Source organism: Doryrhamphus excisus, linkage group LG14, assembly GCF_037039965.1.
Source record: "Doryrhamphus excisus strain RoL-2023G ecotype Guam linkage group LG14, RoL_Dexc_Guam_v1.1, whole genome shotgun sequence".
NCBI lineage: Eukaryota > Metazoa > Chordata > Actinopteri > Syngnathiformes > Syngnathidae > Doryrhamphus > Doryrhamphus excisus.
This window is the reverse complement of record NC_136370.1, coordinates 17,813,548-17,839,524: the sequence shown is the minus strand read 5'-3', so window position 1 is coordinate 17,839,524 and position 25,977 is coordinate 17,813,548. Positions and strand designations below refer to the sequence as shown.

The 25,977-nt window shown below is 38.7% G+C and overlaps 1 protein-coding gene across 1 annotated transcript; it reads left to right on the top strand.

Annotated features, from left to right (window-relative positions):
* Positions 1 to 25: 25 nt before the first annotated feature.
* LOC131140316 (zinc finger protein DPF3-like) lies at positions 26 to 25,977 on the top strand. The gene is made up of 10 exons (XM_058090600.2): positions 26 to 119; positions 13,370 to 13,530; positions 14,933 to 15,040; positions 20,236 to 20,360; positions 22,231 to 22,326; positions 22,630 to 22,690; positions 22,927 to 22,968; positions 23,067 to 23,207; positions 23,566 to 23,670; positions 25,501 to 25,977. The coding sequence occupies exons 1-10, from the start codon at positions 88 to 90 to the stop codon at positions 25,659 to 25,661; spliced, it is 1,032 nt and encodes a 343-aa protein (XP_057946583.1). The 5' UTR covers positions 26 to 87; the 3' UTR covers positions 25,662 to 25,977.

Below are 25,977 nucleotides of genomic sequence, written 5' to 3'. Positions count from 1 at the left end.
GAATTCCTCCCGAGCTCTCATTGGTCGGTTTCCAAAAGGTTTCCTTCAGAACTGCAAGACGCCGATATTGCATTACATTGTGGCAAAATGGCGGCTGTCATTCAGAATCCACTAAAAGCGTAAGTAATTTAGACGTTTTTTTGGGCTATTTCTAATTAATTACTTTATTGCTAACTCGCACGGTACAACTGGTCTGTCGTGTATGCGAGCCCCGGTTGTGTGTGTTGGGTGTCGCTAGAGCTGTCTTAATTTCATGTTGGTGTACTTCTTTTGCATGGCAAAGTAGCCTGGGTATAGTTGTTTTATTTTGATACGATTTCAAGGTTTTAGCGTTTCAATGCGTTCGCCTGACAGCTATTAGCTCGGCGTTGCCCCCTCAAAACGCCGGAGAATGTCCGCCTTTGCTTGGCTATAAATTTTGTTTAGAAAAAAAAAAAAAAAAAAAAAAAACAACTGTCGACAATGTTCCGAGGAATTATTGAGATATAATTTTATATCAGTGGTTTGTCAAACGATGTGGTGGAATATGTAGAGACGTTCCCAAAGTGCTTTCTAGTTTGCGATTTGTCGACATGTCAACTTTGGCTCCACGGAGCGCAGACGTGGTCAGAAGCCGGCGAGGCAAGGGAGGAGGAGGAGGAGGAGTAGGAGGAGTAGGAGGAGGCATTTTGTATTGGCATGCTTACAGGCCAAATGCACTAAAGTGACAGCAATGACACTAAACCGACATTAACCCTAAAATAGACTTAATTTATGTGCAATATATATTGTTAACACTCCACCTTCTTTCCACCATTTCTCCTTTGTTCACGTTCTATTGTGTCACTGCTAAACATACCACCTTTTTTTTTTTTATAAAGCAGGTTGTTTACTTCTAAAACTAATGATGCCTTCGCTGTCGCTCCGTTATTATAACACTGCATCTCCGCTGCGCCTTTAAGTGGAGGAGTGAGTGCTAGAGATTAGCTTGGTCCAGGATCCCCGGGCCCATCTGTCAAGAGAGAGATGCTCCAACAGAGAGGAAGTGTTGGGCGCAAGCAGGAGAGCAGAACCATCTGCTCCTTCCATCCAAAGGGCTATCCCTTGTTTTGATGCTTCCCGTTTTCCATAGCCTGGAGCACCGTGGACGTCACCACACCTTTTCCCACTCGGTATTATCACCGCTGCAGATTTATCTGGCGCTTTTCCACTCTTTTTTTTTTTTTTTAGGTTTGCTTGATTTGGGTTGAATGTATGCATCGCACAACATATTGGGATGCATTTCTTATATGGTGCTTCACACATTCCAAAACATGCTAACTCCGATAACTCGCCCTGTAATATATGTAGGTGATTTAGCATGTAGATCATATTTTTATTATTTGCATGACAACCCCCCCCCCCCGTTAAGTGGAAAAAATCAGTTCAGTAGCCTTAGCAGTCATTAGTAACTGTGCACTCGGCTCTGTTTTGTACCACTTGATGTTAAGAGCAGTAATACAGTAATACTAATAGATCGGTGATTTTCAACCACTGTGCCGCAGCACACTAGCGTACCTTGAGAAAAATATATTAGAATTATCCAATATCACTTTTAACATTAACATTTATTGATCATCATTTGCAAATATTATGTCAATAGTACACATGGACCCAAATATTCCAATTGCATTTGGTTTATTTGCTAAAAAACGGAAATAATTGAACAGGGGTGGAATATCCCTTTAACCAATCCGATTTGAGGTATCTTGTACCCGCTCAAACAGAAATTTGTCAGGGCGCGTTCTTCTTCTTCGTGGTGTTTTTCTTCTTCTGTTGTTTATTGGCGGTTGGCAAGCAGCTTTCGTGTGCATTAGCGCCATCTGTGGAACAGAATCTAAACCAGGGGTCTCAAACTCAAATTTACCTGGGGGCCACTGGAGCTAGGGTCTGGGTGAGACTGGGCCGCATCAGGTTTTCCAAAAAAAAAACAACAAAAAAAAACGCATTTATTAAAAACAGAAAAATGAATAAACTTTGCTTTGGTTCCGATTTTCTACAAGAAAAGCTCTGATAAAAAATTCTTCTTGTTCTCAAATATCTTAATTTTTATTTTTCGACACAAAAATAAGATGAAAAATAAATAAACAAATCAAGAAAAAGAAAATCAATCAATCAGTAATAAATAAATATAATAATAATGAAACAGCAAATAATAAAAACTTAACAAACCACATATAGTTGGTGGGTAGACAAATTATTTTTTTCAGATTAAAATGAACAAAGCATTATTAGAGCCCTGTAGACATGACAAAACACGACTATAGTCACATTTATACTCTTTTTATTTACAACATATTGCGCAACTGCAGGGTCTTGAGACACATGCTAACTCGCAAACTAGAGAGCTAGCGACCTAAACGGTAGCCTTCAAGTTATTTCCTTTAAACTTAAATAGCCAAAAACTTACCACTTCCACACGGATAGGGAGGATAACTATTAACAGTTATTTAACCTTTAACATGAACATTAATCAAACGTAATAATTTTTTCTGGGTACATGATACCATACAGCATCCATATCAAACTTGCGCGGGGGCCTCAAACTCGTGTCCTGCGGGCCACATTTGGCCCGCGGGCCGCGTATTTGCTCCGGTTTCCTCCCACATTCCAAAAACATGCTAGGTTAATTAGCGACTCCAAATTGTCCATAGGTATGAATGTGAGTGTGAATGGTTGTTTGTCTATATGTGCCCTTTGATTGGCTGGCGACCAGTCCAGGGTGTACCCCGCCTCTCGCCCGAAGACAGCTGGGATAGGCTCCAGCACCCCCCAAACCCTTGTAAGAATAAGTGGTAGAAAATGAACGACTGCAAGGATACATTTTAACAAGGATGCAAAAACGCTACAGCCCTGAAGAACCGTGAAACGCTATGAAAATCAACATTTAGCATAATGAAAATTGGGTCATATTTTTACGTGAAAACTCCATGTCCTGAATATGAATTGGTGTGATGTTTTTTGGAGAGACTTCTTACTATAAACTGCATATACTGAACTGTGTTAATCTGCGATTATAAACCTCTTGTCTTGGGTTTCTGGATTCAGATTATAATAAATTTTCAATTGGTTGTTGCTCCCGTGGACCAGGTTGACCTTTTTATTGTATTAGGAAGATTCACTTCAGGGAAGTGGAACTGCTGGTTTAAATCTGTGCTGGAGAGATGGTGTCGGTTGGGTGGCGCACGCCCATGAGGAGGATGATAATCTCTGGAATCTCATTAAATTCAAGCTTTGAATATTAAATTAATAAAGTAGCTCATAAAGCTTCTTCTACACATTTTTCGTGGGCTGGCTACGTCTTCCAGCTACAGTAACTGTCACGTCAGGAAAGTGCTTGCCCCGACCTTCCCAGTTTCAAACAACAACTAAAAACCCACTGACCCAATTTTCATTATGCTAAATGAGCGGCACTCAGCTGTAGTGTTTTTGCATCCTTGTTAAGACATATTGTTGCAGTCGTTCATTCATTTTCTACCGCTTATCCTCACGAGGGTTAGGGTTGCAAGGGTACACCCTTGGCTGATTGGCTGGTTGCCAGCCAATCACAGGGCACATATAGACAAACAACCATTCACACTCACATTCATACCTATGGACAATTTGGAGTCGCTAATTAACCTAGCATGTTTTTGGAATGTGGGAGGAAACCGGAGTACCCGGAGAAAACCCACGCAGAACCTGGGGTGACAGAGCCTTCTCCATCGCTGCCCCCACCCTCTGGAACTCTTTACCCCATTTACTCTGTGCTTGCCCTGACCTTCCCAATTTCAAAAAACAACAAAAAATCCACTGACCCAATTTTCATTATGCTAAATGTTGATTTTCATAGCGTTTCACGGTTCTTCTGGCCTGCCTCTTCGTCAGAGTGCCATTCAGCTGTAGTGTTTTTGCATCCTTGTTAAAACATTGTTGCAGTCGTTCATTCATTTTCTACCGCTTATCCTCACGAGGGTCGCTCGGGTGCTGGAGCCTATCCCAGCTGTCTTCGGGCGAGAGGTGGGATACACCCTGGACTGGCGGCCAGCCAATCACAGGGCACCTATAGACAAACAACCATTCACACTCACAGTCATACCTATGGACAATTTGGAGTCGCCAATTAACCTAGCATGTTTTTGGAATGTGGGAGGAAACCGGAGAAAACCCACGCATGCACGGGGGAGAACATGCAAACTCCACACAGAGATGGCCGAGGGTGGAATTGAACCCGGGTCTCCTAGCTGTGAGATCAATTAATAAACATTAATATTTCAAATATTTTTCGAGTGTGCATGTAAACATGGCTATGTAACTAGCGTCTTAAACTGACTGGCCTGTCACTCCGGGCCTCAACTAGAACTGTGCCTGTACTCTTCTATTTCCTCACCATGTTCCTCAGAGTGGAACCTGACAGCTGAAATCTCCGAGCTAGCTTTTGTATCCTTCCCCTAGACCAGGGGTCTCAAACTCAATTTACCTGGGGGCCACTGGAGCCAGGGTCTGGGCAAGGCTGGGCCGCATCAGGTTTTCCAAAAAAACAACAACGCATTTATTAAAAACAGAAAAATATCCAAACTTTTTCAGTGCTTTGGTTCCGATTTTCTACAATAAAAGCTCTGATAAAACATTCCACTGTTCTCAAATAAGAACGGGCGTGGGTAAAACACGGACTGTGGACCGCGGTCTAAATAAACGATTCTGATTGGTCCATTTCAAGATTTGCGAGGATCGGTTTGCAAATTACCACCGGAATTACGCAGTCCGTAAGAACCGCTTAAAAAAAAAAAAAAAAACTCTTCGCAGTATGGAATGCCAAAGTACACTTGCCGGACGGGAATATCACTGATTGGATTTACTTGCCCGAATTTTGTTGTAACTTGCCCCGGGCCATCGGTATTAACGAATTTGTTCTAGATCTGACCGTGATAATTGAATTTACGCAAAGTAGCATTTCTTATTAATGAATCAAACACCTGATACTAGTTAAAGCCCAGAAAACCACATGTAAAACCTCTGGCCTATCATTTTAAATATCATTAGAGCCCTCTAGACATACAATAACAACCCTATACACTTATATTACCCAATGTAGTAGATAACAAGCCATTTAATACATAGATTAAATACATACATACATACATACATTGTGACTCGGTTAAATAAAAAAAGTTTATCAAGTCATATTATATTAACAATATCTAAAAATCTAAAGATGGCTGGACAGCCCTGAGGTAAATAGATTAAATACAGGTAGATAAGACAAAAAAAAATGAGCTGGAACTAACTAATTAACATTGACACCCCTATTTTTTGAGGAAATGCTGCAAATGTTTGACAGACAATATGAATTTCCTGTGATAAAATGTTCCCAATGTAGTAGATAACAACCTGAGAAAACAAGCCATTTAATACATAGAAAATGTTGACGATAATATAGTTTAGTGTCATTTTGTGGAACGTACCTCAGCCTATTTTGAGGAAATGCTGCAAATGTTTGACAGACAATATGAATTTCCTGTGATAAAATGTTCCCAATGTAGTAGATAACAACCTGAGAAAACAAGCCATTTAATACATAGAAAATGTTGACGATAATATAGTTTAGTGTCATTTTTGTGGGACGTACCTCAGCCTATTTTGAGGAAATGCTGCAAATGTTTGACAGACAATATGAATTTCCTGTGATAAAATGTTCCCAATGTAGTATATAACAACCTGAGAAAACAAGACATTTAATACATAGAAAATGTTGACAATAATATAGTTTAGTGTCATTTTTGTGGGACGTACCTCAGCCTATTTTGAGGAAATGCTGCAAATGTTTGACAGACAATATGAATTTCCAGTGATAAAATGTTCCCAATGTAGTAGATAACAACCCGAGAAAACAAGCCATTTAATACATAGAAAATGTTGACAATAATATAGTTTAGTGTCATTTTTGTGGAACGTACCTCAGCCTATTTTGAGGAAATGCTGCAAATGTTTGACAGATAAGATGAATTTCCTGTGATAAAATGTTCCCAATGTAGTAGATAACAACTTGAGAAAACAAGCCATTTAATACATAGAAAATGTTGACGATAATATAGTTTAGTGTCATTTTGTGGGACGTACCTCAGCCTATTTTGAGGAAATGCTGCAAATGTTTGACAGACAATATGAATTTCCTGTGATAAAATGTTCCCAATGTAGTAGATAACAACCTAAGAAAACAAGCCATTTAATACATAGAAAATGTTGACGATAATATAGTTTAGTGTCATTTTTGTGGGACGTACCTCAGCCTATTTTGAGGAAACGCTGCAAATGTTTGACAGACAATATGAATTTCCTGTGATAAAATGTTCCCAATGTAGTAGATAACAACTTGAGAAAACAAGCCATTTAATACATAGAAAATGTTGACAATAATATAGTTTAGTGTCATTTTGTGGGACGTACCTCAGCCTATTTTGAGGAAATGCTGCAAATGTTTGACAGACAATATGAATTTCCTGTGATAAAATGTTCCCAATGTAGTAGATAACAACCCGAGAAAACAAGCCATTTAATACATAGAAAATGTTGACGATAATATAGTTTAGTGTCATTTTTGTGGGACGTACCTCAGCCTATTTTGAGGAAATGCTGCAAATGTTTGACAGACAATATGAAATTCCTGTGATAAAATGTTCCCAATGTAGTAGATAACAACCCGAGAAAACAAGACATTTAATACATAGAAAATGTTGACGATAATATAGTTTAGTGTCATTTTTGTGGGACGTACCTCAGCCTATTTTGAGGAAACGCTGCAAATGTTTGACAGACAATATGAATTTCCTGTGATAAAATGTTCCCAATGTAGTAGATAACAACTTGAGAAAACAAGCCATTTAATACATAGAAAATGTTGACAATAATATAGTTTAGTGTCATTTTGTGGGACGTACCTCAGCCTATTTTGAGGAAATGCTGCAAATGTTTGACAGACAATATGAATTTCCTGTGATAAAATGTTCCCAATGTAGTAGATAACAACCCGAGAAAACAAGCCATTTAATACATAGAAAATGTTGACGATAATATAGTTTAGTGTCATTTTTGTGGGACGTACCTCAGCCTATTTTGAGGAAATGCTGCAAATGTTTGACAGACAATATGAAATTCCTGTGATAAAATGTTCCCAATGTAGTAGATAACAACCCGAGAAAACAAGACATTTAATACATAGAAAATGTTGACGATAATATAGTTTAGTGTCATTTTTGTGGGACGTACCTCAGCCTATTTTGAGGAAATGCTGCAAATGTTTGACAGACAATATGAGTTTTCTGTGATAGAATGTTCCCAATGTAGTGGAAAACAAGCCATTTAATACATAGAAAATGTTGACAATAATATAGTTTTGTGTCATTTTGTGGGACGTACCTCAGCCTATTTTGAGGAAATGCTGCAAATGTTTGACAGATAATATGAATTTCCTGTGATAAAATGTTCCCAATGTAGTAGAAAACAAGCCATTTAATACATAGAAAATGTTGACAATAATATAGTTTAGTGTCATTTTGTGGGACGTACCTTGGCCTATTTTGAGGAAATGCTGCAAATGTTTGACAGACAATATGAATTTTCTGTGATAAAATGTTCCCAATGTAGTGGAAAACAAGCCATTTAATACATAGAAAATGTTGACAATAATATAGTTTTGTGTCATTTTGTGGGACGTACCTCAGCCTATTTTGAGGAAATGCTGCAAATGTTTGACAGATAATATGAATTTCCTGTGATAAAATGTTCCCAATGTAGTAGAAAACAAGCCATTTAATACATAGAAAATGTTGACAATAATATAGTTTAGTGTCATTTTGTGGGACGTACCTTGGCCTATTTTGAGGAAATGCTGCAAATGTTTGACAGACAATATGAATTTCCTGTGATAAAATGTTCCCAATGTAGTAGAAAACAAGCCATTTAATACATAGAAAATGTTGACAATAATATAGTTTAGTGTCATTTTGTGGGACGTACCTTGGCCTATTTTGAGGAAATGCTGCAAATGTTTGACAGACAATATGAATTTTCTGTGATAAAATGTTCCCAATGTAGTGGAAAACAAGCCATTTAATACATAGAAAATGTTGACAATAATATAGTTTTGTGTCATTTTGTGGGACGTACCTCAGCCTATTTTGAGGAAATGCTGCAAATGTTTGACAGACAATATGAATTTTCTGTGATAAAATGTTCCCAATGTAGTGGAAAACAAGCCATTTAATACATAGAAAATGTTGACAATAATATAGTTTTGTGTCATTTTGTGGGACGTACCTCAGCCTATTTTGAGGAAATGCTGCAAATGTTTGACAGACAATATGAAATTCCTGTGATAAAATGTTCCCAATGTAGTAGATAACAACCCGAGAAAACAAGCCATTTAATACATAGAAAATGTTGACGATAATATAGTTTAGTGTCATTTTTGTGGGACGTACCTCAGCCTATTTTGAGGAAATGCTGCAAATGTTTGACAGACAATATGAATTTCCTGTGATAAAATGTTCCCAATGTAGTAGAAAACAAGCCATTTAATACATAGAAAATGTTGACAATAATACGTATAGTTTAGTGTCATTTTTGCAGGACGTACCTCAAAACGCACCTGCATTGTTAAAAGCGGTTAAATAAAAATGTTGTGTGTCAAGTCATAATTTTCTGTCATTATACTTTTTAAAATTAATCTTAACCCTTGTATTATGTTGAAAAAAAAATTACATTGATTATGTTGTGGGTCATTTTGACCCATACTGTGTAAATCCACTCAAAACAGTAAAAAAAAAAATCAGGTTAACCAATAACAACTTTATTTTAGATAAAAAAAGAGACATACAATAAATTTTTTAATACCAACACTATTACAGTATTAATCGTTATTAATTAGTCGAGCTCTGTTTTATTATATTGTCATATCGTAATGCATGCCAAAAATATTGTGATACACGGATCCATATCGGCCAATCCTAGTATGGTTTTTGCTATGTGAGTTTTTGGAATGATTTTAACTCCATAGGGGTCGTCTCTAGGCATCGTACCCGTGCTTGCATCTGCACTGCAGTAGTAGATAAGTCAATAAAAGGTTGCTCAAAGGTATAACGGTGCTCAGCTTTTTACCGTGGTGGGAAACTGTGTATTGTATCAAAGTGAAACGAGGTGTACTGTGGTGGTGGTGGTGGTAACGTGGTTGTACTCGGTGAGTCAGTCCTTCTGTTCTTTGGCACCGTGTTGCGGTGAGTTGTGCTCCGGTTTATTCCTGCTCTTCTTCTCTTTTGTGTACTTCTGTGTTTGCCGCCGCTGCTGCTTCCTGTTGAATGAGCGGCGTACCTTGCAAACTCGCGAAGGTTAGTTGAAGACTTTGTGTTGTCAAACTGCTGTAAACTAGTAATGCAAAATGTCGCATTACGGACTCAACCATGTTGACAAGCAGCAGACCGTTGAAAGGAACATGATGGTAGTGGGAAAAAAAAAAACGCTAGCCACAAGATTAGCTTTTGTTCCGTCTTCTTATGAACCCGATAATTGTATCTTACAAGGCATGTGTAGCAGCTCAAAGACTCACTTAAAAACACCAAATTATGACTTACTCTAGTTTTTGGCGCTCTGGGAGTCGTGGAAGTGTGACAAAAAGCAATCAGGTTGTCACAAAATCACTTCATTTTGGAGGCAAAATTGCTTCAAAATCGTCCTCCGCTCTGCATGTTGATGCTTTGGGAAGACGCACTGACATGCATGATGACAAAGCATATTATAAATACAAAAAAAAAAAAATCTTTACAACTGTCAGTAAGGAAAGCAATGTTAACTATTTTGTTTTGACTTTTATATAAAATTTTTATTTATATTTAAAAAAATGCCACTTGAAAACTTTTTGAACGTTCTAAACCGGCCTTCTTGTCACTCCACGCCGTACGTAACTCCACACAAATGCACGCATTGGTTGTGTATGTTGTTAGCTAGCTATAGTGAGCTAATAGCTGCTAATATTAGCAATCATTAAATATTAAACTTCCCATAAAACACAATGCAGGGCTTCCCCAAGGATTTTTTTTTTTTTTTGAAGCTGTGGTAGTGGGCTGCATGCTAGGGCAGTGCGTTTTTGTTGTTATGATCATTTTGACTCAATTATTTTTTAAGTTATTAAATAATTTTGTTGTACAAATTAATTAAATATTAAGCTTGTCATAAAACACAATGCAGGGCTTCCCCAAGGATTTTTTTTTTTAAGCTGTGGTAGTGGGCTGCATGCTAGGGCAGTGCGTTTTTGTTGTTCTGATCATTTTTACTCAATTTTTTTTCGGTTATTTTTTAAGTTATTAAATAATTTTGTTGTATAAATTAATTAAATATTAAGCTTGTCATAAAACACAATGCAGGGCTTCCCCAAGGATTTTTTTTTTGAAGCTGTGGTAGTGGGCTGCATGCTAGGGCAGTGCGTTTTTGTTATGATAATTTTGACTCAATTTTTTTTTCAGTTATTTTTTAAGTTATTAAATAATTTTGTTGTATAAATTAATTAAATATTAAGCTTGTCATAAAACACAATGCATGGCTTCCCCAAGGATTTTTTTTTTTGAAGCTGTGATAGTGGGCTGCATGCTAGGGCAGTGCGTTTTTGTTGTTATAATTTTGACTCAATTTTTTTTCAGTTATTTTTTAAGTTATTAAATAATTTTGTTGCATAAATTAATTAAATATTAAGCTCGTCATAAAACACAATGCAGGGCTTTCCCAAGGATTTTTTTTTTTTGAAGCTGTGGTTGTGGGCTATAATTGCTATAATTTTGACTCAAATTTTTTTCAGCGGAACACAAACCGCATTTATTCTCTCAAAACCAATCCACCCCCCCCCCAACCCCCACCCCTGGCTGTGTCCCCGAAACACACTCTCTGAGCCCTATTAGCATCCGATGTTCAACTTGAGTGGTCTCAGGAGTGCCGCTTCCGTGTGCCGTGCCCTTTTTCGAGTGTGCCTTCTAAGCTGAGACTACTTCAGGGACTGTTTACTGCTGGTCTGCGTTCAAGTAAGGCAATATGTCATGCCGCGTTCCATCAATGATTTGTGCTGATATCGAGGAGTGGCAGTGAAGGGCACAGCTAGGAGGATATGATATGATATCTTGTAGGTGTTTTATATATTGTTTGCATAGATGACTATGTCTAGTGGTTAGCGTGCAGACCTCACAGCTAGGAGACCGGGGTTCAATTCCACCCTCGTCCATCCCTGTGTGGAGTTTGCATGTTCTCCCCGTGCATGCGTGTTTTTTTTTTAACAAAAAAAATAAGAGGAAAAAACTAATCAGCTCCTAATGTTTGGAAAAAAAAGTAATCCTACATTCAGTTGCACGGTGTTGAAGTGGATAGCACGCAGGCCTCACAGCTTTGAGACCCGAGTTCAATTCCACCCTCTGTCATTTTTGTGTGGAGTTTTGCGTGGGTTTTCTCCGGGTACTCCGGTTTCCTCCCACATTCCAAAAACATGCTAGGTTAATTAGCGACTCCAAATTGTCCATAGATATGAATGTGAGTGTGAATGGTTGTTTGTCTATATGTGCCCTGTGATTGGCCGGCCACCAGTCCAGGGTGTACCCCGCCTCTCACCCGAAGACAACTGGGATAGGCTCCAGCACCCCCACGACCTTCGTGAGGATAAGCGGTAGAAAATGAATGAATTAATAAATTTTCTACAGGAGTGGTTAGCATGCAGACCTCACAGCTAGGGGACCTGGGTTCAATTCCACCCTCGGCCACACTTGGCATGCGTGGGTTTTCTCCGGGTACTCCGGTTTCCTCCCACATTCCAAAAACATGCTAGGTTAATTAGCGACTCCAAATTGTCCATAGATATGAATGTGAGTGTGAATGGTTGTTTGTCTATATGTGCCCTGTGATTGGCCGGCCACCAGTCCAGGGTGTACAGCGCCTCTCGCCTGAAGACTGCTGGGATAGGCTCCAGCACCCCCACGACCTACGTGAGGATAAGCGGTAGAAAATGAATGAATGAATTAATAAATTTTCTACAGGAGTGGTTAGCATGCAGACCTCACAGCTAGGAGACCTGGGTTCAATTCCACACTCGGCATGCAAGGGGTTTCTCTCCGGGTACTCCGGTTTCCTCCCACATTCCAAAAACATGCTAGGTTAATTAGCGACTCCAAATTGTCCATAGGTATGAATGTGAGTGTGAATGGTTGTTTGTCTATATATGTGCCCTGTGATTGGCCGGCAACCAGTCCAGGGTGTACCCCGCCTTTTGCACGAAGACAACTGGGATAGGCTCCAGCACCCCTTGTGACCCTCGTGAGGATCAGCGGTAGAAAATGAATGAATGCATAGATGACATAGATTCAATTATTCACCGGGTGTCGTGATGTCATATTACCTTTTTAAAATATGGAGGATGGACATAAACAATAGTTAAATGATGATAAAACCCTGTTTTTATGAATTGGGTTTTATTATTACAGGTCTTCAATTGTCAGCCTCACATACGCCAGAGCCTAGAAGACTTGGTGCAGGGAGCATTTCTGACAAAGACCGTTCATCTGCTGCACGTTGTCTCATCAGGAGCAAGGGGTGAAGGTGGAGAGAGGAGGAGGAGGAGGGGGGGTTAGAGCAGGAAAGGAAGGCTCCCTCCACCCCGGGTCTACTTAAAGATTCCAGACTCGACTCAGCGGCCGTCAGCTCATTAGTTCCCTTTTCAAAATGTCCGTCTTCCTAATGTTGTAATTGAAAACACGTGGAGGAAGCTGATTATGCGGTGGAGATGTAGAGATGCCATCTTGTAACTAGGACAACCGGTGGCCTCGAGTTGCCCCCGTCGGCCTCCCCCGGTATGCGACGGATTCTAGAACTCGTGCACATAATACCTTTTTCAGGAGCCTCTACGTCCCCGTCTCCCCCCTTCCTCCTCCATCTTTGACAGAGTTAAATTAGAACCTGCCCTTGTGTGCAGCACTGGCCGAGATTAATTAAGTAGGCTAATTACCATAGCAGGCATGTGGCAGAGATTGAGGGTTTGACTGTGAAATATCCTTCCCTGTTCCACTCTGAATATTAACACTGAAACGCCGAGGGACTGCCAAACTCTCGCTGGTGCTCAAGAAAGTGGAACTAAGTCCGAGAGTCTTAGCTGCTCGCTTGTCACAGGAGAGACTCGATAGCAGCCGAAAACGAGCAATACTATGCATCGCAAACGCGAGTTTTAGTCTCATTCATACCGAAACACGTGTGTCGCTCAATTAGGAACCCGTAGTTTAACTATAATATGCTGTCGTTTCATATGAAAATAAGTTAATAAGCTAACTTCTGGTGCTACCATTTTTTTTGTCAGGTTGGGCGACCAGTTCTATAAGGAGGCCATCGAGCAGTGCCGCAGCTACAATGCCCGCCTGTGCGCTGAACGCAGTGTGCGTTTGCCGTTCCTGGACTCTCAGACCGGCGTGGCACAGAACAACTGCTACATCTGGATGGAACGCCATCATCGCAGCCCAGGTGGGCTTACACACACACACACACACACACACACACACACGTGTATATATACCGTATATATACCGGATTGAGTAAGGACCTCAAACAATGCACAACGATGAGCCAATTCAAGAAACAATACAAGCAGTTGATGTTTGCTAAATACAAGGATGAAGAGACTTGAACCAGTCATGATGTGCTATATATATATATATATATATATATATATATATATATATATCACTACATTATGTTATTGTATGGTCATATCACCTCATACTTTGGTACGTGACAAAAAAAAAATAAAAAAAACAGAAAAAAAAACTTAAACTATATTAGGAAAGCAGGAAGTGAACAAATGTAACTGATTGTAAAAGTACCAGATGGAGGGGTAGGATTTAATAAGCTTTGCTTCTTCCTACTCCTTTTGGACATGTGGAACTGGGAACTGATTATGGGATGCATTCAATTGTAATCTGATGCATGTTCAAATGAAATTAAACAATTGAAAAAAATGAAAATAAAAAAAATAAAAAATAATTTCAAAAATACAATTTTTTTTTATTACATTTAAAAAATTATAAAATAAACTAATTATATTAGGAAAGCAGGAAGTGAACAAATGTAACAGTTACTGATTGTAAAAGTACCAGACGGAGGGGTAGGATTTAATAAGCTTTGCTTCTTCCTACTCCTTTTGGACATGTGGAACTGTGAACCGATTATGTGATGCATTCAATTGTAATCTGATGCATGTTCAAATGAAATAAAACAATTTAAAAAATGAAAATAAAAAATTATTAAAAAAATAAAATTTTTTATTACATTTAAAAAATTATAAAATAAACTAATTATATTAGGAAAGCAGGAAGTGGACAAATGTAACAGTTAGTGATTGTAGAAGTACCAGATGGAGGGGTAGGATTTAATAAGCTTTGCTTCTTCCTACTCCTTTTGGACATGTGGAACTGTGAACTGATTATGGGATGCATTCAATTGTAATCTGATAAATGTTCAAATGAAATAAAACAATTGAAAAAAAATTAATAAAAAAATTACAATTAAATTATATTAGGAAAGCAGGAAGTGAACAAATTGATGTAAGAAATGCACTGTAATGTTTCATATATTTGCCCAAATAAAAAAAAAAAAACATGGCTACACTCGCTATTGATTCGTTTACATTGGGGAAACGGAGGTCGCATTCAAATGCTATTATTATTATGATTATTATAAATGCTGACATTAGCTTATTCCGCTGTCTTCAGCCTGTTTTCTTACTGCTCACTTTCTCCTCTTGAATAAAATGCATCTATTTATCGTTGCCGAGAGCCATATTTAAAAAAAATAAAAAATTACAAGCGATCTAGTTGAAAGACGGTACACTACAGTATATTTGTTGCTTGTGTACAATGGTTGACAGGGGTGGCGTCCGGGCAGATGTACACGTATCCGGCCCGTTGCTGGAGAAAGAAGAGACGACTCCACACCACCACTGATCCCAGTTTAGGTATCTTCGGTCTCCAGCTTGGTAAGTTTTCTGCCCTGTTCCCCTCACGTCCTGTTTTCTCCGTCACGTGTCCATGCATTCCCTCGCATCTCCTCCTTGCCTTCCTTTTCACCATGATTCTTTGGAATCATGTCACCAAAAACAATATCGCTGTTTTTCCACACAGCCCAAAGGGGGTTGCCTAGGAGTCATTTTGCTGCAGGGTAAAATGCGGCCATGTTTACCCGGCTGTTGAACTTGTTTTGTGAGAAGTAGAACACCTAATTAGATTGACTGCTGCTGAGAGCACGGAGAGCGAGCCCGCTTGCATTTAATAATAAATGTTATGGAATAAAGTTAGACCTTCTCCGGAAGCCTCTTGAGACAACCCCTGATATGCTCCCAATATATACTTTAGATGCGTTTTTATCCTTTTTTTTTATCACTACTATTACACGCTACTGTGTGTGGTTTTTAGCTAAGAGTTTCTTAGCTAAAGTAACTTGTTTGTGTTGTCCAAGGCTTGCAAAAACCCACTGGGATTCTCCCCTAACATAGAATTTCAATTCACTTCCATTCCTTCATATTGGCTATGGAGCAGTAATACTCCGTGTATCACAGTTTGGGCTGTATTGCAACACATGGTAGATAATTTATGTGCAGCCTTATTATTGTATGATGTGATTATTTTGCTCCACATGAAATGGGAGGACAACATCAATGAAGGTCATGTACTGTATTGTCATGTCTCATTAATGTTTTTGTCATTGGTCTAGTAGCCAGAATACTACATATAACTTGTATTTGTTATGGTATACATAATGTCATTTTATGGTCATATCACCTCGTACTTTGGTACGAGACAAAAAATTACAAAATTTAAAAAAAAAAAAGAAAAAGGAAAAAAACCTTACACTGTATTATGGAAAGCAGGAAGTGAACAAATGTAACAGTTAGTGATTGTAAAAGTACCAGATGGAGGGGTAGGATTTAATAAGCTTTGCTTCTTCCTACTCCTTTTGGACATGTGGAACTGTGAACTGATTATGGGATGCATTCAATTGTAATCTGATGCATGTTCAAATGAAATCAAACCATTAAAAAAATTTAATAATTTAAAAATATAAAAAATATTTTTTTAATAAAAGTCAAACCATAAAAAAATAAATAATTAAAAAAATTAATATAAAAATAAAAAAATTATATTAGGAAAGCAGGAAGTGAACAAATGTAACAGTTACTGATTGTAAAAGTACCAGATGGAGGGGTAGGATTTAATAAGCTTTGCTTCTTCCTACTCCTTTTGGACATGTGGAACTGTGAACTGATTATGGGATGCATTCAATTGTAATCTTATGCATGTTCAAATGAAATCAAACCATAAAAATAATAATAATTTTTAATAAAAAAGTCAAACCATAAAAAAATTCAATAATTAAAAAAAATTAATACAAAAATAAAAATAAAAAACTTAAATTATATTAGGAAAGCAGGAAGTGAACAAATGTAACAGTTAGTGATTGTAAAAGTACCAGATGGAGGGGTAGGATTTAATAAGCTTTGCTTCTTCCTACTCCTTTTGGACATGTGGAACTGTGAACTGATTATGGGATGCATTCAATTGTAATCTGATGCATGTTCAAATGAAATAAAACCATTACCATATTTTTTTTACATATAATAGGCCATAGTCAACAACAAAACGGCAATCATTTATTAATTTTTGGAAAACCACTGTAGTGTGAGGGAGCGATGGTTGAAACGCGATGTAACGAGAAACGACTGTAATAATAGAAATGTATAATAATATATCATAATGAAAGATTTCCTTTATAATATGTCATGTTTTACTTTGGAAAGTTCTGTATTTTCTCACAGGCAATTTATCTGTCAAAATTTGAAATATCTGCTTATTAATTCTCATAGAATGGAGGAAACTACACTTTCTGTAATGTAATACTCCATTTGTATTTACTGTGTTGGCGTTCCCATGAGTGTTGACTGTGAGGATGAACGCTCTGCATCTCCGTGTGTAGTTTTTTTTTTTTTTTCCCAGAGTGGAAAAACTGGGTTGGGTTGATATGTTTGAGCTGGGAAAGTTTGTTGTTAGCTTTTTATGTCAACACCACTTTCCAACAAATTCAGCATAGTGGCTCGTTTGTGATGGGCTCACTTTGTCGTACAGGGGGCTCGTTTTTTTTTTTTAAACATTTCCTTGCTTTTTATGAGGCTCACTTTGCTGCTGTGTATGTGTGCTGTGTATGCTAGCAGCCCCGCCTCTTCCTACAGAAACAAAAGTTTTCCTGCCTGTTTGGAGGCGAGAGATGAGGGAAAACGGACATGCGTGCATATGGTAATACAGTAAACCTCGGATATATCGGAAATTCGCTCACAACGGACAGATAAAAAGGAACCAATTTTTCTGTAATGCATTTCCAATAAAAAAAATTTATAACGGATTTCGCCTATTTCGGACAAAATCTCCAGTCCCGTTCCAATGCATTTCCATTAAATTTCCCTCGCATATATCGGACGGCTGCATCATGGCGCTCCGATTCGCCGAATCGTGACAGGTCGCTATAAGACGTCGTTTGCAGCGTTGCCTGCGCGTCCAGGTACATTGGAAACATAGTCAAGGAAGTGCCTTTTTATAACGGATAAAATCCGATTTACGCATATACCGGATATAAATCCGATATATGCGTAAAACGGACATTTTGCGGTATACGCATATAACGGATTTCGCTTATATCGGACAAAACCAGTGAATCCGATATATCTGAGGTTTACTGTATATGAAGGCCTGCAAAATGATCATTTTCATTGATTGTGTCATTAATTGATTATTGGTAACATTTTAATCTTGCTCCCAATAAGTAACTTTAAATGATTTCTTCATTGCATGTTGGAAAAACATATTTTGGAAATCGGAACAAGCTGGTTTACGGAGCATCTGAACAAGTCCTTTGTTTCTCCAAACACATTTCATTGTCGCCTTTTGTTTTCCACCGAGACCCCGTCACCCCCCCCCCCCCCCATGCTGTGCCCCCCCTCTCTCTCCAGCAACAACAATGTGCTCTGTCACGGAGAGAGCCCACCGGAGTCGGCGTGTACGCACACACATTGATTTTAACTTGTCATTGCGGATGCTCAGCACGTTTTGTAGCAGAGATGCTTAGCACAAGGAAGCCAGCAAAGTTGCTAGTATTGCCTCGGCGATGGTGTAGCTAGCTAGCGCCTTGGTCTGCATGCACAATCAGCTCCGTGCTGCAGGCTGCTGCCGGCTCTATTTTTAGTCCACCGGCTCCCATGGGTGAAGAGCGAGCGAAGGGGAGGGGAGGGAAGGGGGGCGGGGGGGTGGGACCGTCTCGTCTCGTCGCGGAGAGTTGAAAGTCAGACACAATGGTTGAGGGGCTGCCGCCGTTGTGCGTCTGTCTCTCACCTCTGCCGCAGAAGCCTTTGATGGGGGAAGAAGTGTCCTCATCTTGCACATCCGTAAAGCTTCCATATCGGAATCACTTTTAATAAAGTCCCATCTCGGTGTGGAGGCTTTTTTTTTATTTATTCTCCACCCGCTTCCCTCCTACGTGTAGTTGTTTTTGTGTTCATGTTGTTCCTGGGGGGGGGGGGGGTCCTCCCTCGAACCGGCCTAATACCTAAGCAGTGCAGCATTATTGACCCTAGCCCAGGGGTGGGCAAACTACGGCCCGGGGGCCACACGCGGCCCGCCAAGCGTTTGAATCCGGCCCGCCAGTTGCTTTCTAAGTATTTCAACTTTTAACATACAAACTAGCGACAAGATTTGCAAGTCGGATGTCTTATTTAGTAAAAAAAAAACAAAAAAAAATACTGTAAAATTTAATTACATAGTTCAGGGGTGGGCAAACTACGGCCCGGGGGCCACACGCGGCCCACCAAGCGTTTGAATCCGGCCCGCCAGTTGCTTTCTAAGTATTTCAACTTTTAACATACAAACTAGCGACAAGATTTGCAAGTCGGATGTCTTATTTAGTAAAAAAAAACCAAAAAAAAAAACTGTAAAATTTAATTACATAGTTTGATGTGGTCTGATAGTTAAAGTGTCCTGAAAAATAAATAAATAAAATATAATAAATACATAATAAATAAATACATAATAAATACATAATAAATAAATACATAATAAATAAATACATAATAAATAAATACATAATAAATAAATACATAATAAATAAATACATAATAAATAAATACATAAATAATAAATAAAATATAATAAATACATAATAAATAAATACATAAATAATAAATAAAATATAATAAATACATAATAAATAAATACATAATAAATAAAATATAATAAATACATAATAAATAAAATATAATAAATACATAATAAATAAACAATAATAATAAATAATAAAGTTAGACAAATAATTCAAGAAAAATTATAAAAGTGTGTGTGTTAAATATATGTTCTGGCCCCCCGGCTTTTAACATACAAACTAGTGACAAGACCTGCAAGTTGGATGTCTTACTTAGTAAAAAAAAAAACAAAAACAAAAACTGTAAAGTTTAATTACATAGTTTGATGTGGTCTGATGGTTAAAGTGTCCTGAAAAAATAAATAAAAAATTAATAAATAAATACATAATAAATAAATAATAAATACAATATAATAAATACATAATAAATAATAAATACAATAAATACATAATAAATAAAATATAATAAACACATAATAAATAAAATATAATAAACACATAATAAATAAATACATAAATAATACTAATAATAAATATACATTTAAAAAATAAGTTAGACAAATAATTCAAGAAAAATGATAAAAGTGTGTGTGTTAAATATATGTTCTGGCCCCCCCGGACAATTTTGTTAACTCAATGCGGCCCACCAGTCAAAATATATGCCCACCCCTGCCCTAGCCTCTACTTCTCTGACTGAGAATGTGTTTTGTTGAGTTACTTGAACGAAAACAGCGGCAGTGACACATATTGTTGCAGAGGAAACAACCAGCCAGGCACAATAACAAACAGATGCTGGGGAAAATTGCTACTTGCTTTTTTTAGTGAAGCGCGAGAAGAGAAGATAAACATCCAACACGTTGTAGATTGAACTCGTACTTTTTTTTTTTTTTTTGCAGGATGACAACACCCGTAGTCGACACACTTTAAATGTCAAACTGTGTGCACGCAACCGCTGTGTAATAACCATAGTTTGATTATTTTTCTTTTGTGCAGACAACGGCCTCATGTCCAAAGACGCGTTGCCCACCCAGGGTACAACGCTGGAAGCTCTGCTACGAGGCGAGGGTCTAGACAAGAGGAACTCTAGGAACGATGAGGAGAGTTTGTTGGAGATCCAGGTGGGTCCAGTCAGGATCCGATCCACTTTATAAATATAAATTCTCCGGTTTCCTCCCACATTCCAAAAACATGCTAGGTTAATTAGCGACTCCAAATTGTCCATAGGTAGGAATGTGAGTGTGAATGGTTGTTTGTCTATATGTGCCCTGTGATTGGCTGGCCACCAGTCCAGGGTGTACCCCGCGTCTTGCACATAGACAGCTGGGATAGGTTCCAGCATCCTCCGCGACCCTCGTGAGGAAAAAGCGGTAGAAAATGAATGAATGAATTTTATGAACAAGAGTTTCCAAAGTGCTGCACAGACTAGTAAAATAAAAAAGTAAAAATAAAATACAATAAATAAAAGGTACAAATTGAATTTAATCCAAAACTAAAAGATCATTTAAGAAATAAAATGCTAAAAATAGATATTAAAATATTAAAAACAAGAAGCAAAGCAATAAAAGTATAACAAATAAAACCAATTAAAATAAAAAGAAATGTGTGAGGAAACCGGAGTACCCGGAGAAAACCCACACATGCACGGGGAGAACATGCAAACTCCACACAGAGATGGCCAAGGGTGGAATCGAACTCAGTGTCTCTGTGTGGCCTGTGCACTCACCACTCGCTCACTGTGCAATTCATTCATTCATTCTGTACCGCTTATCCTAACGGGGGTGACAGGGGGGTGCTGGAGCCTATCCCAGCTGTCTTCAGGCGAGAGGCGGCGTACACCCTGGACTGGTGGCCAGCCAATCACAGGGCACATATAGACAAACAACCATTCACACTCACATTCATACCTATGGACAATTTGGAGTCGCTAATTAACCTAGCATGTTTTTTTTGGAATGTGGGAGGAAACCGGAGTACCCGGAGAGGTCTGCGCGCTAACCACTCGACCACCGTGCAGCCCCTAATCAACAGTATTAACAGTTATTTAACCTTTAAAATGAACATGAATGAAACTTCATAATTTTACCCAATTAGCAAGTTAGCATTGTTAGCATCGGGGCCTCAAACTAGCGTCCCGCGAGCTGCGAGTTTGAGACCACTGATTTAAACATTAAAGGGGACCGATTATGCTCATTTTTGGCCCTTTGTATTAAGTTGTAGAGCAAACAACCATTCACACTCACGTTCATACCTATGGACAATTAGAGTCGCTAATTAACCTAGCATGTTTTTGGAATGTGGGAGGAAACCGGAGTACCCGGAGAAAACCCACACATGCACAGGGAGAACATGCAAACTCCACACAGAGATGGCTGAGGGTGGAATTGAACCCTGGTCTCCTCGCTGTGAGGTCTGCGCACTAACCACTCGTCCACAGTGTAGCCCACATTTGCATATTAACAATAACTCATGGTTCCATTTATCACAGTGAGTCTTCCAGGTCCTGATGCAGCAAAACAGTCCCAGACCATCACACTACCACCACCATATTTTACTGTTGGAATAATGTTCATTCATTTTCTACCGCTTATCCTCACGACGGTCGTCACCGGCTGTCTTCGGGTGAGACGTGGGGTACACCCTGGACTGGTGGCCAGCCAATCACAGGGCACATATAGACAAACAACCATTCACACTCACATTCATACCTATGGACAATTTGGAGTCGCTAATTAACCTAGCATGTTTTTGGAATGTGGGAGGAAACCGAAGAAAACCTACCCATGCATGGGGAAAATGTGCAAAAATGTGGGATTGAACTTTGGTCTCCGAGCTGTGAGGTCTGCGCGCTAACCACTAGACCGCCGTGCAGCCCTCTAAATAACATAAGCACTCAAATACAATACAATATTTTCCCTCCATCTTTTTCTAACAAAACAACAAATCTGTTCTTTGTACATTTTGTAAAGTTGTACCTTATTCCTCCACCAGAGGGTTCTGGAAGCCGATGCAGCAGAAGATGCTTTCAACGATGATGACGACTTTGAGGTGGACACTCCCAAAAGGAGACACCGGGGCAAAGGAAGAGTAAGTAAACTCGGTTGCCATGTCCATAAGTCAAATTGAATCTGTTCTGTTTATCCATGTTTCGATGCCGGGGGTATGCTGGAGCCTATCCTAGCTGACTTTTTTTTTTTTTGGTGGGAGGCAAACAACCATTCACACTCTCATTTATAACTATGGACAATTTGGAGTCGGCAATGAACCTAGCATGTTTTTGGAATGTAAGAGGAAGCAGGAGTACCCGGCAGAAAACATGCAAACTCCACACAGAGTTTTTTTTTATTTTATTTTATTTTTTTTTATTTTTTATATTTTATTTCTCCTCAGGGTCGGGGTTCAGGCCGCAGGAGGGCAGATCTAGATGATGATAAGCCATACGTCTGTGACAGTAAGTAGCTTAAGAGCACAATCACTAAATATTGCACCATTTTTTTGCCGTGATTTTCCCCTTTATTTTCTGCATAGCAATTTGAATGGTACAATAAAATTAAAAAAAAGTAAAAGTACTGACCGACTCGCCCAGACTTGCTGACAGACTTATTTACATACTTACAGTATTCTTACAAGTTGTAGCATGAGGCTGTTTGACATTACACTGATGATGTTCTGCCTATTCTTTTCCAGACAGATACAAACAAAGGAATAACAACAAGTCTTCAGCCTCGGGTATTTCATAACTGGAATGTGTTTTTTTTTTTTTACGTTTATATACATACAAATAAAACTATACATTAGTATTAACTGTCACTGTCTCTGTGTTGCAGTCTACGCAAAGCGTTACAGAAGCCGTCCCGGTCTGAGTTACCACTATACTCATCCCCACCTAGCAGAGGAAGACCGAGTCGGGGAGAGAAGTTCCGTAGCGTCCAGGTCTCCCGCTGTGCAGCCTACCGACCGCCACAAACGTAAGAAGAAGACCGTTGTTTCCCATTTCTTTCCCGATCCAATGAGGACGTGAATACTTCCTGGTGACATCGACATCCCATTTGCGTGACCTCTGGTGTCACAACCAGACCAATATTATTGGCATTTCCTGCTAATGACAACACCAGCTCCGACGCTAGCGGTGTCACCAGAGATTGGGTCCACGAGATTAGATTTTTGAGATTTTTGTTATTATGTAACCAAATCACAAAACAATACAAAATGTTTTGAAATGTTTACACACTGTTTGAACACCGAGATACGTTGGATTGTGTAGCTCCAATAAATAATGCCTTGCACAATCCTGCATTAAATTCAGTGTTTTCACACCCCTACCAGGCCCAAAGGCTCCAGTTGGGACCAGGATTCCTAATAGCTACTGTGAGAAATGTCATAACTCCAATAAGAAATCCGGGTCTCCCTGCACAACCTGCCAATGCACAGGTGAGTTGGAATTTTTCTTAGGGATGTCTAGTAATATCTGGCCTTTATTGGCCTAAATATGACAGATCTGTATTTTATTTATTTTTTTGTCTTGACGATAGCAACATTGGCACATTCTTGCTAACTCAGTATCGCCACGGTCGGGATGGAATTGAGATTGCAAAATTCCGGCCAAAATTTTTCTTAGGGATGTCCAGTAATATCTGGCCTTTATTGGACTAAATATGACAGATCTGTATTTTTTTTTTTTTTTTTTGTATGACGTTAGCAACATTGGCACATTCTTGCTAACTCAGTATCGCCACGGTCGGGATGGAATTGAGATTGCAAAATTCCGGTCGAAATTTTTCTTTGGGATGTCCAGTAATATCTGGCCTTTATTGGCCTAAATATGATAGATCTGTATTTTTTATTTTTTTTGTCTGACGATAGCAACATTGGTACATGCTTGCTAACTCAGTATCACCACGGTCGGGATGGAATTGAGACTACAAAATTCCTGCAATCTCTATTTGCCGGAATTTTTCTTAGGGATGTCCAGTAATATCTGGCCTTTATTGGCTTAAATATGACAGATCTGTTTTTTTTTTTTGTCTGATGATAGCAACATTGGCACACGCTTGCTAACTTAGTATCGCCACGGTCGGGATGGAATTGAGATTGCAAAATTCCGGCAATAGAGATTGCCGGAATTTTTCTTAGGGATGTCCAGTAATATCTGGCCTTCATTGGCCTAAATATGACAGATCTGTATTTTATTTATTTTTTTGTCTTGACAATAGCAACATTGGCACACGCTTGCTAACTCAGTATCGCCACGGTCAGGATGGAATTGAGACTGCAAAATTGCCGGAATTTTTCTTAGGAATGTCCAGTAATATCTGGCCTTTATTGGCCTAAATATGACATATTTGTTTTTTGTTTTTTTTGTCTGACAATAGCAACATTGGCACACGCTTGCTAACTTAGTATCGCCACGGTCGGGATGGAATTGAGATTGCCGGAATTTTTCTTAAGGATGTCCAGTAATATCTGGCCGTTATTAGCCTAAATATGACAGATCTGTATTTTTTTTTTTCCCTGACGATAGCAACATTGGCACACGCTTGCTAACTCAGTATCGCCACGGTCGGGATGGAATTGAGACTGCAAAATTCCGGCAATAGAAATTGCTGGAATTTTTCTTAGGGATGTCCAGTAATATCTGGCCTTTATTGGACTAAATATGACAGATCTGTATTTTTTTTTTTTTTTTTGTATGACGTTAGCAACATTGGCACACGCTTGCTAACTTGGTATCGCTGCGGTCGGGAATTTTTTTTCCACGTTTTGCCTTATTGTATAATGCAGTTTGCAATTATTATACAGTGGTGTTGGTAAGTAAGGCGTCTTCCTTACTAATACTTACTAATACTAATTACTAATACTTACTAATGTGCCCCGCCCCGCTTTTACTCTTGTTTTAACTGTGTATTAACAACTGAATGTTGTACTTTAATGTATCTTTTACTCTGTTTACTTGCTTTTATTCAACTCCATTCTTCTGTAAAGTGTCTTTGAGTATTTTGAAAAGCGCTATACAAATAAAATGTATTATTATTAGTATTAATACTTCTAATTTTACATCACCCACTATACCTCGAGAAACAACCAGTTGATCCTTTTATCCATTGCTTATCGGAGGAATGACGTTGGAAACTTCCTATTCCAAGAATTGACATATTGCAGCATAATGTCTAAGATTTAAGGATGTGTCCCGTCTTTGCTGTCCCGTCAGACGATACTGCTGCTTCTTGGACTCAACCTATGCCTTTTTGTCTTGTGAACCAGCTGCCGGCGGAGAGGACAAGGAGGACGGGAATCAAGGAGGCGCAGAGGAGCTTTTTGCCACCACCTCCGAGAGCGACGCCTCCACCTTTCACGGCTTTGAGGACGACGACATAGAAGAGCCTACCGCAAACGGCAACGGATTATCCAGCCGACACAGATAAACAAAACTTCGAGACTTCGGTTGTTTGTTTTTTTTTTTTAAATCTGGATTCATCTCTAGCAAGAATCTGCTGCTTCTTCCCGCTGCCCCTTTTCCTCCTTTAAAAGTTTTTTTGTTTGCAGAAAGCACAAAGTGATGGCTTCAGGTAAAAAAAAAAAAAAAAAAATACAAGTGGTATTTTATCTACTGGATATTAATTTATGGACTTTTAAAATCTAAATATCTATTAATTAACTTTGAAGTCAAGTAATGACTTCCAAAACTTTGAAGGTTTTCCCCTCTGAAGGAGCATTCATGTTGTGAAAAAAAAAAAGAAA